The following is a 13,322-nucleotide window of genomic DNA, read 5'->3' as shown; positions in this document are numbered from 1 at the left end:
AAAATACAAATGTATAGAAAGGAGCAGAATTCAATGATTCAATGAACTGGTGGAGAAACTTAAACTGAGAAGCATCTGTCTGTCATGTGTTCATTGTGACTAACAGTGTCACTTAAACCATTTTTAAGCTGAGTTTAGAATTGAAGAGGAGCTGCCTTTGGAAAGAATAGATTTCCTTAATGCTAGCTCTTTTATGATTCACACCTGCTCATTTGACAGTGTAAAAACACCTAGATATTTACAGGGATTGAGAAGGATTATGTGCTCTGGGGAGCCATCCCTCACATTTTTCCCCTCATTTGCACCATTTCTTTAAAGATACTTGCAGCATGGGATGCTTATCTCCGCTAAAAAGCCTGTTCCATCAGGCTAGCACCCCTGGAGGCAGCCAAAGATTACCAGCCTGTCTGAAATTTTTGAGTCAGGTTATTGTCTTATCTCTATACTGTTGTCTGTTGGTTTTATTCTTCCAATAGTAACTAAAAGCACAAAAGAACATATGAGTCACCATTTCAAGTAGCTACCCCCCCACACCTGTAACACGGATAAGAAAGATTGGCTGTGTGGGGACTTCTCAGCTTGAATGGCAGTTTCTACACTAAAAGCAGTAGTAATGCTGCTTAATGAGGTAAAAGGGTCTGGGAGAAATTCTCAGCAATACAGAAGCTAATGTGCCATAGATTTGCCCTTGCTGAGGGTTTCTCTCGTGAGTGCTGACCCAGACAAGACAAACACTCTCTCATGAGAGTGCCCATGAAACAGGAGCCAGTCAGACTGCAGGCCAGACTAGCCTTGGTCACTCAACACCGTGATATTTTCTGGTTTGTAGTGAAATAGAAATATTTTAATAATTATCAGAACTTTATTTCATTTTTAAATACTGTACTATATTAAAAATGAATATAGCTACTGTTCAGGAAACAGCTGTCAAGCAATGTTCAACCTCCCAAAAAGGAGAATTACATATAATACATATGTCGATTGCAAAGAACCTTCTAGGAATCACAAAGACATACAATGTAATATTTGGCTGTGACCTTGGAGAAATTTTCTTTATTTTTTTTCTCTAGTTTCTCCTTTGGCTTTCTGACTCATTTTACAAAAAGTCCAATTTCCTAAACTTTTTTTTTTTCAATGCCTCTCAGCACTTTGGAAACTGCTTTTACTTTATATAAAGTTCTACATCTAAATAAGTGCACATTATCACAGAGAGCTGAGGGTGATTGCATAAACAAATTACCACATTTTTAACATTCATACAAGCTTACAATCAGAACAGGCAGAAGCGTACTTTGCATGTGCACTTCAGCATTTTCATACTTCCATGATTTTATTTCCAAGCCAAATTGCCTTCAAAAAGGAAAGCGCATATTCATCACTGAGAATTAACTACCTACCGAGCTTGCAGATTCAACACAAAGCTGCTTTTGAGCTGCCACAGCATTAAAAATAGCATTGGAAAAATTACTTATGAAAAACGATTTTCCATACATGAATAATTTAAATAGACAAATGAAATTTTATTAAACTCTGTTTTCTTACCACCTCAAGTTGTGTTTTGAGAAGACATATGAAATTTAAAGATTTTTGAGCATATTAAAACAAGTGTAGAACAGTAGCAATAGCAGTGATAATTTTAAGAATAGGGTGGATGCTACGTATCAGAAATGCTTGTGAAAACAAGCTACATTTTCTGTATGACAGCTGTATTTCAAATGTCATTTTTCCTGGCCTTAAAATTAATTCCCCCTTACATTGATAAGTAATTGTACAGTCAGATTTAACTTATATTATGAGTACTTACCTGAATACTTCCTCACCATTTTAAGAGACTGAGTTATTTCTCAGTGTCGTACTGATTTCTAGTCCTCCATAGGACTTAGCATATTTTACAAATTTGAATAAATCTTGCCTAGAATGCCTGTGAAGCGGAGTGAGGCAAGTATTGCTCAGAGGTGGGGTGAGGGGAGGAAGAGATACGTGGAAAACAGCAGTAGTTTGGCAGCACTTCGTCAGTACTTGTAGTCCTGTAAGGCCAGTCAAGTTAGTGGATAGATGGGAAGGGAAAACACTCGGTAGGAAGGAGAACGTGCAGAAATGAAAAGCGGACACAGCGACAGAACCTGTCTGGGAATATGAGTGGGAAGTCTTGCAAAGCTTGCCTCAGGAATTACTTCGCTGTGGCATTAAAATAGCTTTTCTGCCTTTAAATGGTGGGGAAAACCACCATTGTTTTATATAAATAAATAACTTGCCAGTTTGTTCAGTGATGACTAAGTTCAGCACATGTGGCATCATGAATAAGTCACAAAAAAGTAAGATTAAACTTGTAGAATACCAATATTATGTTAACCATCAGTATTGGGAACATACCTGGCAGTTTAAGACCTGGTTTAGTGGTTTTTGTGATTTAATTTTTCTAAACTTTTCTTAGACACAACTATCACACATGGATTGATATTCAAGAGATACATTTACGTTATGTGATATGAATTAATTCACCAGCTCTGCAAAGTAAGTCATTGTGTTTTGTCACATAATGGCTATTCCATATAATGGCTTCACCCGCTGATGTGAGGCAAGAAAAAAATTACCAGTAGCTTTAGAGTAGATGGGCATAATGATCCCATCACGCTTAAGGACAAAATTGTCAAAGAAAATTATAGCTGCTACAATGTACAGTGTAAATGTTAGAATTGAAGCACGGTTCTTTTCTACGTGACACAAACCATCTCAACATTATTATATGTATTCTTAGAATATGTTATTGTATATTATATAATTCTGCATTGTTGTGTGTGGTTTTTCACAGAACTGACCACATGGAAGTTGCTTACAGTGATCAAGGAACAGATGGTGGAGTCTAAGGCTCATCCCTCTTCCCTAGTTAAGGGGCAGCTTAAAGTGTGGTTTGAGGACTCCAAAAAAGCAATGCAATTCCTAGCTCCATGAATGTGCAATTCAGAGCCACGAGCATAGGTAGTGTCCCACTTTTCAGTTAGATTTAGCTGTATCTGAGAACTGCCACAAACTATACCATAGCATATTTCCTGTCAAAATAACTTAAGTCCCAGGTTCTTGAAGATCTACTTGTAAAAACATTTTAAAGACAGTTACTTACTTTCCTGCATTATTTTAAATTCTCTTAAAGAATTACTAAGAATATTATAATGGGTAGCAATTAAGCACAATACAATGTGCAAGTATGAACTGAAACAGTTCTCTTTTTATGTGAAGAATACACTGTGTCTTCTCAAAAGTCACAGCTCTTACTAAATATAGATTTTTATTTTTAAATCTATAAATAGATGCTAGTGTAATTCACCAATTAAGCAAGACCTATAAGGAATTTAGGAACTGTCCCTTGCCCAGAGATGTGAAATGCCTGCTTTATTTGTTCCAAATGAAAGTTTAAACTCTACAGAGTCAAAAGTAAGCCTTTGGTGTGTGGATTCTAAACGTGATTACAGGGAAAAAAAAAGTTGTTTCAAATTCTGCAAGCAGCCTTGAACAACTGGACTCCATCAATCTTTTGGGATGCTGTAAGGTTCATCTAATAAAGAATGGATGGGAAGTATTAGCTCCTGTGGCATGGATCTTTTACAAGTTTAGCTGAATACAACAATATTGCAGTTACACAAAAGCAATACATACAGTTGTAATGTCATATACCTAATTTAAAATAATAGCGTAATACAGTATCGGTAAGGTATGTGTTAAATAAGTTGAGAATGACAAATGATGAAAAGTAGCCATCAGTTTTCATTAATAGAATGTTTTGGGGGTTTATTTTAGCAGGGTCCTGGAAGAATGGAGGATCCAACATATCTATTGATAAACCAGATATAGATGTAAAACAGCTCTAGTAAAAGGCTGCAAAGAAACAGATTAGTAATTAGTGAGGATAGGATAGTCACACAGTGTGATCTGCATAAGCTGGAAAACTGTATTTTTTGTAGAGCTAAAGGTAGGCTTTCTCTTCCGAAGCGTAGACTGTATCCTGGAAAATACCAGTTCTGGAAAAACCCTAGATGTCATGTCACAGTTGAGAAGCAATTTAATGCAAGCTCCCCCTGTGATAATATAGCAACGAGGGTGAATGCAGTCTTTGAGCACACATGTAGGAGAATAGTGAGCAGCAGTATGGAGAAGCATATTCCAGTGCCATATATGGGGATAAATTATGCCCAGTGCTTCATGGCCACGTTTTTTAAAAAATCTGTTGACAAACTGACTGCTAGTTTTCCACCCTGGAAAATATCCTTACAAATGATGCTGTCTTCAATACAGACAGAGGTGACTTGCTTGCAGTTTATGCACACCGAACAATGAAAAAGAAGAACCCCACGAAAAAAACAAACTAAACCAAAGAATGCTAGGCTTTAATGACTAACAGCAAAGATGAATGTTGGAAGAATCAAATATTAGAAAACAAGGCCAAACAAGCTGAATTTAGAATCAAGGTACAATTTCTAAACGAGCAAAGGCAATTAACCATTTCAATACATTGCAAAGTAAAACTATGGATCTTTCATTATCCACCTTCAAATGAAGACTCTTTTCTGGCAAATATTTTTATGGAAATCCAAGTTATTGGATCCAACACAAACATTAGCAGATGAAATCTACCATCTTGCAATATGTAGGGTGAGGCCAGATTATCTAGTAGTCAATTAAAGACTTGATTTTAATGGTTACTGGTGACACTTTCATGCAATTATCTGCTTAATCAGTGATCATATGCATAAATGAAATGGGAAAAGGGAAGTCTGGAAATGAAACTCAAAAAGAGCGACTGGAAATTACTTCTGGAGATAATACAGGGAAAATTTGGTTAAAGAGTAAACCAATGGGCAAAAAACAGGTGTGTTCCTCAATGTATGTATAGCTCCCATCTAGTAAAGCTACATGTAGCAACAGCTATACATGTAGTTGTTTATTTTGTGACTTATTAGCTAATGCCCAAGTTCCTTGTTCCACCTAAGACAACTTTCTTGTGAAGATCAATGAGCCATCTTCGAGCTAAGGGAACTACAGAAACCTAAATGCTTGCTACAGCCCACAGAGGTGGAACATGACATCACTTTTCTTCCACAATGAACTTTCCACCTCCAGATTAGCACATTACTTGGCTCCATCTGTTACTGCGTTTAGCAGTTATGTGCTGGATTCCAGAATTAATCCAAGAGGGTTGCTGCTATATTGGATCAGTTCAGATGCTGGCCAAAGCGGATGTTATGCTGGAACTCACTTGCAGCAACAGACAGGATAAATGTCCTCCCCTGCAGCGTAATTCACTTAGATGTTACTGGCAAAAATGTTGTTTGGGTATTATCAAGTTTAATTAAAGGTCATCCTCCTTATTTATCAGGAATGGGCAGCACCCAACTAAAAGCAGTAAAACACTGTTTCGGGTGTGGCTTTCTCTGCCGGTCACTATTAATGATATGATTGCTAGCACAGTACCTTCTGTGCATTCTCTACATCCTGTTTTCCAGAATCAGATGCTTATTCAGAGTGTAAGAAATAACTTTATTTTCCATACTGTTCCTTGAAATTCTAATGATGCAGCAACTTCTTTCTGCCTTAGTCTCTCTTCCACTACATTATCTAAAATGCTGCTGTTTCAAATTTATATTCACTTACTCCTGACCCAATAAACTTACCCTGACTCTGCACATGCATTCTTCACTGCCTGCTTGTTCTGCATAGGTCACTTTTGTTGTTGTTTTTCTCCACATCTACCTTCACTCCTAGCCGTCCTATTTAGAGTACTTTGACTCCTTAAATTCCCACAGTTCAGCAAAATATGGAAATGTACAGGAATAAAATTTTGTAAACTCTACCTGAGTAAGTGCTTTAGAAATTCTTTATTAACTTTTCTTTCTGTATCAGCTAAGGCAACTTCTGTTCACACCTTTGTTCTTTGAATATGATCTTGGATTAAACAATGGAAGATGTTCTTAGAACATATTTCTAAGGTAAAATAAATACCAATATTTCAGCACTTTTCTTGTTCTGCATTTTAATAGTACCTATATATCGGTCCCATTACCAAGACCCTAAATGCTAGGACAATACATAATATATCTTTTATTTCATCACTGCTCAAGGCAAAGCCCTGCAGTCCCCAGTTCTTTATGTCTTAGAATGACAAAAGCTCTATTTACCAGTCAATAAAATGCACTTGCTAAAACCCACATTATTTAGCATATCAAATGAGACTTTGTGACTGTAGTGAATAAAGGTGATGTTTTCAAAAACTTCACTGGTCACGGACAAAGAATTTAAAATTAGTCCCCAAGCCCTTGCGCTGCAATGCCATCACACTTATTTCAGAAGATTCAACCAACACATAAAATGGTCTGCAATGGACTTGGATGCTCTTCAGCTCTCCTGCAGGTTAAGCTGCAATAAAGGGAGTAATTAGATGCATTTAACATCTGCTACAAAGCCACCAACATGATTTTTTGAAGCTTTGTACCAAGACTCACAATTGTATTCCCGATCTGTTTCCAAGTTAATTAAAGTGGGAGGGAAAACAAAAACGCCTTTTACAAGTGAAAGGTGTTTTCTAACTGCTTTCAGTGAAAATACTGCTCCTCCCACACCTCTTTTGAATCAGTGGAACCTTGCGCCTGCTGAAAGGCTGTTATTGTTGCTAGTATGATGGATCAGTTTTTTAGATGTAAATACAAGTAAATACAAGTAGCCACAACTATCAATGCACTTCTGGATACCTGAATGATGATACCCACAGTTTTTGCTTAAAGCAGTAAAATACTGACATGCTATATGGCAGAAAGGTGTTTATGTTCCTTATACACCCAGCATCCTTATTTTCAGCATCAAACCACCATGAAATCAGGACCAAGGCCATTGGCTTGCCTTTGACTGATTATGGAACATACATTTAATGACCAGTCACAAATCTGCCCTCTTCCACAGCAAAATGAATATAATATTTCAACTTCTTCAGTATGAAGTAACACAGACCAACAAGACATTCAACTGTAGATTCAATTAAGAGTTTTAATCAAAGCACAGACAGTAGGGAATACAGTATTCTGTTTCCCCCCAAAGATAAAAAAACTTCATATTTTACAAATTCACAAATTGTAAATTTTCCTTTTACAAATAACGTACAAATGTTTTTCACTGCAAATCATATAATACATTTCTATGTTACAACTGTTGCTCTCTTTTAGAATTATGTATTCCCTGAACTGTTCTCCTTAGAAAACAGGAGAGTATAATAAATCCAAAAGTATAATAAATAACTTGCTAACTAGGGTGGTAATTGCTGAACAAAAATATTCAAAACATCCAGTTATTTTATCCATCAGATTGCTAAACTAGATGAATTACTCACATGAATTATATTAACATGAATAATTGTTTTGAGTGTCAGACCTCAAAGCAAGATTGAACAATACAGTCAGTCAAATCTCCATGCTTTGAAAAACATGGTACCATCACTCTTTGCTACCAACCTAGAAAGCAAATAACCCACTCTGGAACTTTGCATTTTGGGTTGATTAACCCTTATTTTCAGAATTAATGGTAAGAGAGAAAACAATCCTTATAGACAAAAATAAGAGATGAAGGTACTAGGTTATTGAGACTTATCCAGAAAAGGCCAGTGCTCAGAATACAGTTTGTATTTTATCCCAGACAGGTAATACGTAGAAGTCTTTACGTATTATTTGATACCCTAGTACTGTCTTTTGGTTGTTACCATCATCGTCTCTACTTGCCACATTCCACCTCTTGCTGAAGTAGATTTATCTCAGACATTTAACAAATGATTCTTCTCCACAGGCCAGAAGACTTGCTAAAAAAAAAAACCACTCCCCCCCCTTCCCCACCCCCGCCCAATAGTAACTGACCCGGTTCATTTTGTGGCATGGACTTAAACAGCGACTCTGTTCTCCTTGGCCCACTTTTTCATGATGCGGACAATGTATTCTACTTGAGAATTACCGGTGCTCTTCAGAAGATGCAGTACTTCCCTTAGAGTCTCTCTACAAAGGTGAAAAGCAAAGATTTAAATGAGGGTGAGACCCAACTGATACAATAAACAACTACCCACATACAAACTATTTTGCAAAACATGGTTCCTACACACAGAGGTCCATTCATCTGCAGAGAAGGAATAGGTAAAAAAGCACACTAGATTAGATCCCGGGGGACCAAAAAAAAAAAGTAGTCTTGTATACAATTGCAACAAGGAGAGAAATGAAAAGTAAAAAAAAAAAAATCACTAATGTAATTAGTTTGGAGTTTAGTGCATGCATGTGTATGTATTTATATATAAATCCTTACTCTTGCAAAATACTTCCCCAGAACAAAACAAACTTTTTTTTTCTTTAATGCTACTTGCTAGCCTTCAGTATGGCAACATCTAGCTTAATGCTGCCAAAGCACCTTACATGTAATTACAAATAACATGGAGATGAACATTACCAATAGGATAAACCAGTATGAAGCTGCAGTTTGCCAGCTACTTTACAGCAAGAACTTTATGCATACTGAAAAACAGGCAAGCTATGTCTATTTTACTGCATCTACTGCAGTAATTGCTAAAAGGACACTTGAAGGGTGCAGTAGTTAACGAGATTATTCCAGCAGAGAAGGGAACAGAAGGAAGGTGTAGAAGCCAAGATACACATCTTCCAGTCATGTACAAACCAGCAGCTTTGGCCAGGGGAGGATGGCCATCTGACATCACAGCAGAATATTCACGAGGGAACAGTTCTTAAACACAGTCTCACTACTCTCTCTCATTCTCCCATCCAGTAAAGTGGGCCGAAAGCAAAATTATCAGAAACACTGATAATTTCCTTTAAGCTTTCATCAAGTAAGTATATTTGTCTGACATGGACAGTGTCTTCAGAAAGCAAATTTTAGTGAAAACACAGTCTCACCTACTCATTGTTTAGAGAAATTGTGTCCTTTCTACAGTGCTGAGTAAACGTTTCCTTAGTTCTGTTCTAAGAACCTTAAAATGTCATGGTACAATTTCTATTCTTACACCATCACCATGAAATGAGGTTCTTTTCCCTCAGTTCATGAACAAACTACATTTATAACTTAGCTCTTCCTAGTATAATGACTAATGTATTTTAGTTTCCTACAGTTCATAGCATTCGCTGCTAACTTATTCTCCACCATATATTCTGTAACTGTTGGTGTGAAAGGTACACTTCAAATTAAATACTGCATATGGAACCACTGGCCAGAGCGTCTATTCTCTGAAAGGTCCACAAAGAATTGGAAGAGGATATGTAGTTCTAAAGCTAAGATTCTGATTCTGGCTTACAGCTAACTGGAAATAGGAAAAGAGCAAAATAAATTCAGATACAACACAGAATACTCACTTAGCTTCTCGGCCAGCTAAGATCATTTGAAAGACACCCACACAAGCACCTCTCTTGCCTTCCCAGTATTCAGGATTACTGTCCAGTCTCTCCAGAACATCAAACGCTTTGGCTGAATAGTAAAACTGACGCATCTGCACAGAAAATGAAACATTATTCCTGACTATATGACCATTTTTCAGAAGGGGATTAAAAATTTTGAGCTCAGTTTTCTGAAATCAGCAGTAAGTCATAGAAGCAACATGCATTTTCCTGTTTTTCTGCAAGCAGCAAGTGACACAGAACAGGCCTATTTCAGTTCTACATAGGGAAACAGGTGGTATTATAACATTACTGGTCTATGTCTTTGAACACGTTATAGATAAACTGCACTGTGAACTTTATTAGTTGGCAATGATCAGTGCTGCTGTTTTGATAGACAGATAAAACTAGCTTGCAGAACTTCTTTTTTTATGAGGTGCCCTACCTAGTGTCGTACCAACTATACCAAAGTCCTTGATAGCATATCAACTTCAAACTAGTCCAAACATTTGAAAACGGAACCACTTTTCCTCAACTAGAGATGGTCACAGAGACATATTTGGATGTCTTCTGGGTTTAACTTTGGCAAAGTTTTTTTATTTACTGTTATAGTACAGTACAAAATAAGATTCAGTGACTCTATAATCCAAAATTTTTCTGAGGATAGGAAAATCCACTGTGTACCCTATCTTTTCTGCCTTAGATTCTCTACTTGTAGATGGGAACAAGAAGTAAGTTGGTTGGCAACAGTCAGTGCGAAAGAAGTGACCACAATAACTGTAGCTTTTGAAGTCAGCATAACTCATGTGGACCTTATCTATGACTGTCAGTGTTCTTCACTTGGGCAAGCCTGAATAGCAGTGTTGTTTGTGGCTAGCATCTTCCCATGAGAATGCACAGAAGGCAGACTGAGTGCAACCTCCCATCCTTTGGTGGCTGTAAGCCTCCATTTGCTGAGAAAAAAAGGACAGGCTGTGGGAGTTACATTTGAAAACTTTAGCCAGAGAAACACAGGTACTACAGAATGAGTGATATTTCCCCTTTCTTCACATAAATGGTGATTCTAACCACAGGTGACTGGCAAGCCCTTAAATGGATAGGAATAAAGATAATGAGTATAAATGGTATCAAATGTGTCAGCTAAAAAGAAAAAATTGAATACTGATCTCTCCAAACTGTCATCTGACCTAGTTCCATTAAGCAGATACCGGTTTAATGTCCTCCTTCTAGCTGACATAACAGCAGGAAATGCTTCACCCCAAGTCATGTGCTGTTCCCTATACGGATAAGATGGGCTATTGCATGAAAAGCAATAAGAAATTAGACAGAAGTCCTGCATCCCAGCTTCCTCACTGAACAACTTCCATCAGCATTGCAAAGGGGCATCCAGCTACACCTAGTCTCAGGACACTGTTGACCTTGCTCCATTCATGTTCATTCAGCATTCTGTTGAGTGAAGCCCACTGCGACTGCCTTCTTAAGTTACAGCTATGGTGCTGTCTGTGGATCTCCAACATAATACAAAGTTTCAGAAACAACTGGAAAATGCTACATCAACTCAAACAACATGGGCCTTGCCATTTACTGGAAGAGGTACAGACAGCTGGTAGTGTAGAAAGACAAGTTATAACACTATGTTAATAGTTTTTGAAATGAAATTCCTTTGTCTTTGGAGCAGTCATTTATGGCCATATGTAAATACATTATTAGGCTGAAAATTTAGTCCTCTAAGTGCAGTTCTTAAAAGCTCTAGATAAACCCAGAGTGTGGAGCTGCTTCTCTAGAGTAAAATAAGGTTTTGAGAAGAATTTAGACAAAGTAAACTGATTAAATCAACTGATTTAACTGAGACTTAAAATGGTCTAGAGAGAGATTTTACATAAAGTCTGATTGTCAACTTGCTTTCACGAATTGCAGCTACAGGAAACACCAGAGGCACAGCCACTTGCTTGAGCAACAAGACTTGTAGGGCGAGATGGTAGATAGAGTACTTGAAAGATGTGTAAGAGAGAATTCCCTCAGTTTTAGAAGAATGCTTTTGAGATCACAAGGTAGATTTTCTGACTTTCAGTTATGTGTTTGTGAGGATTTTGAGAACATTGTCAGATGAAGGAAAATAGCAAAAAAGAAAGTTAGAGATAGTACGCAGATATTGCTGCTCTTTGGAGAGCTTGGCCGAAGTGAGAATCATTGGGAGGTTTTCAATAGGACTCAGTTTACTATCTTTCCTCTATGATGGCAAGATTGGCCACTGTTTCTGTAATAAGCCTATGCTAATACCTGCAAGCTCTTGTGTATTCACTTGCATTAGGCTCTAGCGAACGAGACCCATGAGCTTTACACCTGTTACCTGTGTTCTGCTCTTCTCACATCTGCCTTCTTGAAAGAGTGAACTACTATATTTGCACAATCACAAAATTACAATCTGTCTTTATATTCTCTATTTAATTTAAATTAAATCTGAAATAGTTGCTCCCCAAATAACTTCAGTCCACCGTCTGATATAATAAGCTCTGGCCAATTCATTCTGAAAAGTGGATGGCCTGCATCTCACCATGACACTTTTCCAAAGAACATCCTTTTCTCCTGTCACTGAGCTGCTACTCCTCTAGGTCTCAACAGAGTGCAGTCATCCTTGTAGATGGCAGAGAGGATGCCGGATACAGCATCCTGTTATTGTCTACTGAAATCTTGCACAGGGGTACTCTTTGCATAGGACAATCAATTTTTCTTTCTCCTATAGTGCCATTTACAATCCCCTCAAACAAGTTTTCTTTATATGCCTCTACATCCATCCTGTGGATGAAGCTCTCATGTTTTCTTTCCATGCTTTGCAGAACAGAAGAAAACTTGAATCAGAGCTAAGTCTCACTGTGTATAGACACCATCTGAAGAATTAGATGTTAGGAATTTAGGCAGAATTGTAATCAGCTTCCCAAGATCTCTTCACTACTAACATAGCTTTGTATAAACCAGAATTTGGAGGTGTGCTAGCAGTATATTAGCATGGAGCATCAGAACTAGTAAACACAATCTAGAAGGTTAGTACAAGTAAAGTAGCATATATTTTAACTTGTTCTAAAATGCCCAGAGCATCCCTACTAAAGTGGACATTGTCTTGTCTAGCTTGATTTTTAAAAAATGGTAAGACAGCTTAGCCTAACCTCATCTCTTTAAAATTGCCCTCTAGAAAAGGTTCAAAAGAAGAACTATTATGTGTTAGCAGGGATCCCGCTGTAGGCAGTGAAGCTCACCATTTTTTCTGAGTAGTTTTATTCCTAATGATGCCACACACACCGTGTCTCTTTGCCGCACTTGGGCAGACAGAATAGTAGTTGTGGGAATTCTCTTTCCATTTCCTTATAATTAACAGAGGAGTACCTCCCATGGCCATTACAAGCTTTAAGGAAAAAAGAACATTGTCCCAGAAAAAAATGCAGCATGAGGCTCCTTGCTGAGTCTATGCTAGATTAATTTTTCTTAAAAGTTTCTTGTCATTTCTTGTCTTTCCTAATGAATCCTTAACAGGAGAAGAAACTGTTATCGTTATTGATAGCTCAAGCATGCACTAATTTATCAACATTTTAATCAGTGGGTTGTCTACCAAGAAAGCCTGTAGGTTAAAATACTGAGTAATCCTTGCCAACTCATCTACGTTATTAGGCATCCCGCTGTTATAAAAGAAAGTTCACTAGTGATGACAATGATGGAAAATATCAAAAAAATGACTCTTGGTACAATCACTGAATTAACATGCCATACACCAAGTTCTAAAGAGAAGACTCACTTTGTAGCAGTCATTTGCAATGAGCTGCAAAAGGTTAAAGGACTCCCCTGAGGTCTCCATCTTCAGATAGAGCTTCCAGGCCAACTGTGGTTTCTTATTCATAATATCTGCAATAACAACAAAAAGCTGGGTTT

The 13,322-nt window shown here is 37.4% G+C and overlaps 1 protein-coding gene across 1 annotated transcript in view; it reads right to left on the bottom strand.

Annotated features, from left to right (window-relative positions):
• Positions 1-7,912: 7,912 nt before the first annotated feature.
• Positions 7,913-13,322, bottom strand: part of IFT56 (intraflagellar transport 56) — a 51,239-nt gene continuing 45,829 nt past the window's right edge. Inside the window, exons 16-18 of the mRNA XM_068401479.1 lie at positions 13,189-13,295; positions 9,381-9,514; positions 7,913-8,024 (exon numbers count right to left, since the gene is read on the bottom strand). Of these exons, the coding sequence (XP_068257580.1) occupies positions 7,913-8,024; positions 9,381-9,514; positions 13,189-13,295 (353 nt within the window). The remainder of the gene's footprint in view (positions 8,025-9,380; positions 9,515-13,188; positions 13,296-13,322) is intronic.

The sequence above is a fragment of the Nyctibius grandis genome, chromosome 5 (genome assembly GCF_013368605.1).
Source record: "Nyctibius grandis isolate bNycGra1 chromosome 5, bNycGra1.pri, whole genome shotgun sequence".
NCBI lineage: Eukaryota > Metazoa > Chordata > Aves > Nyctibiiformes > Nyctibiidae > Nyctibius > Nyctibius grandis.
This window is presented reverse-complemented; position numbering and strand designations above follow the sequence as displayed.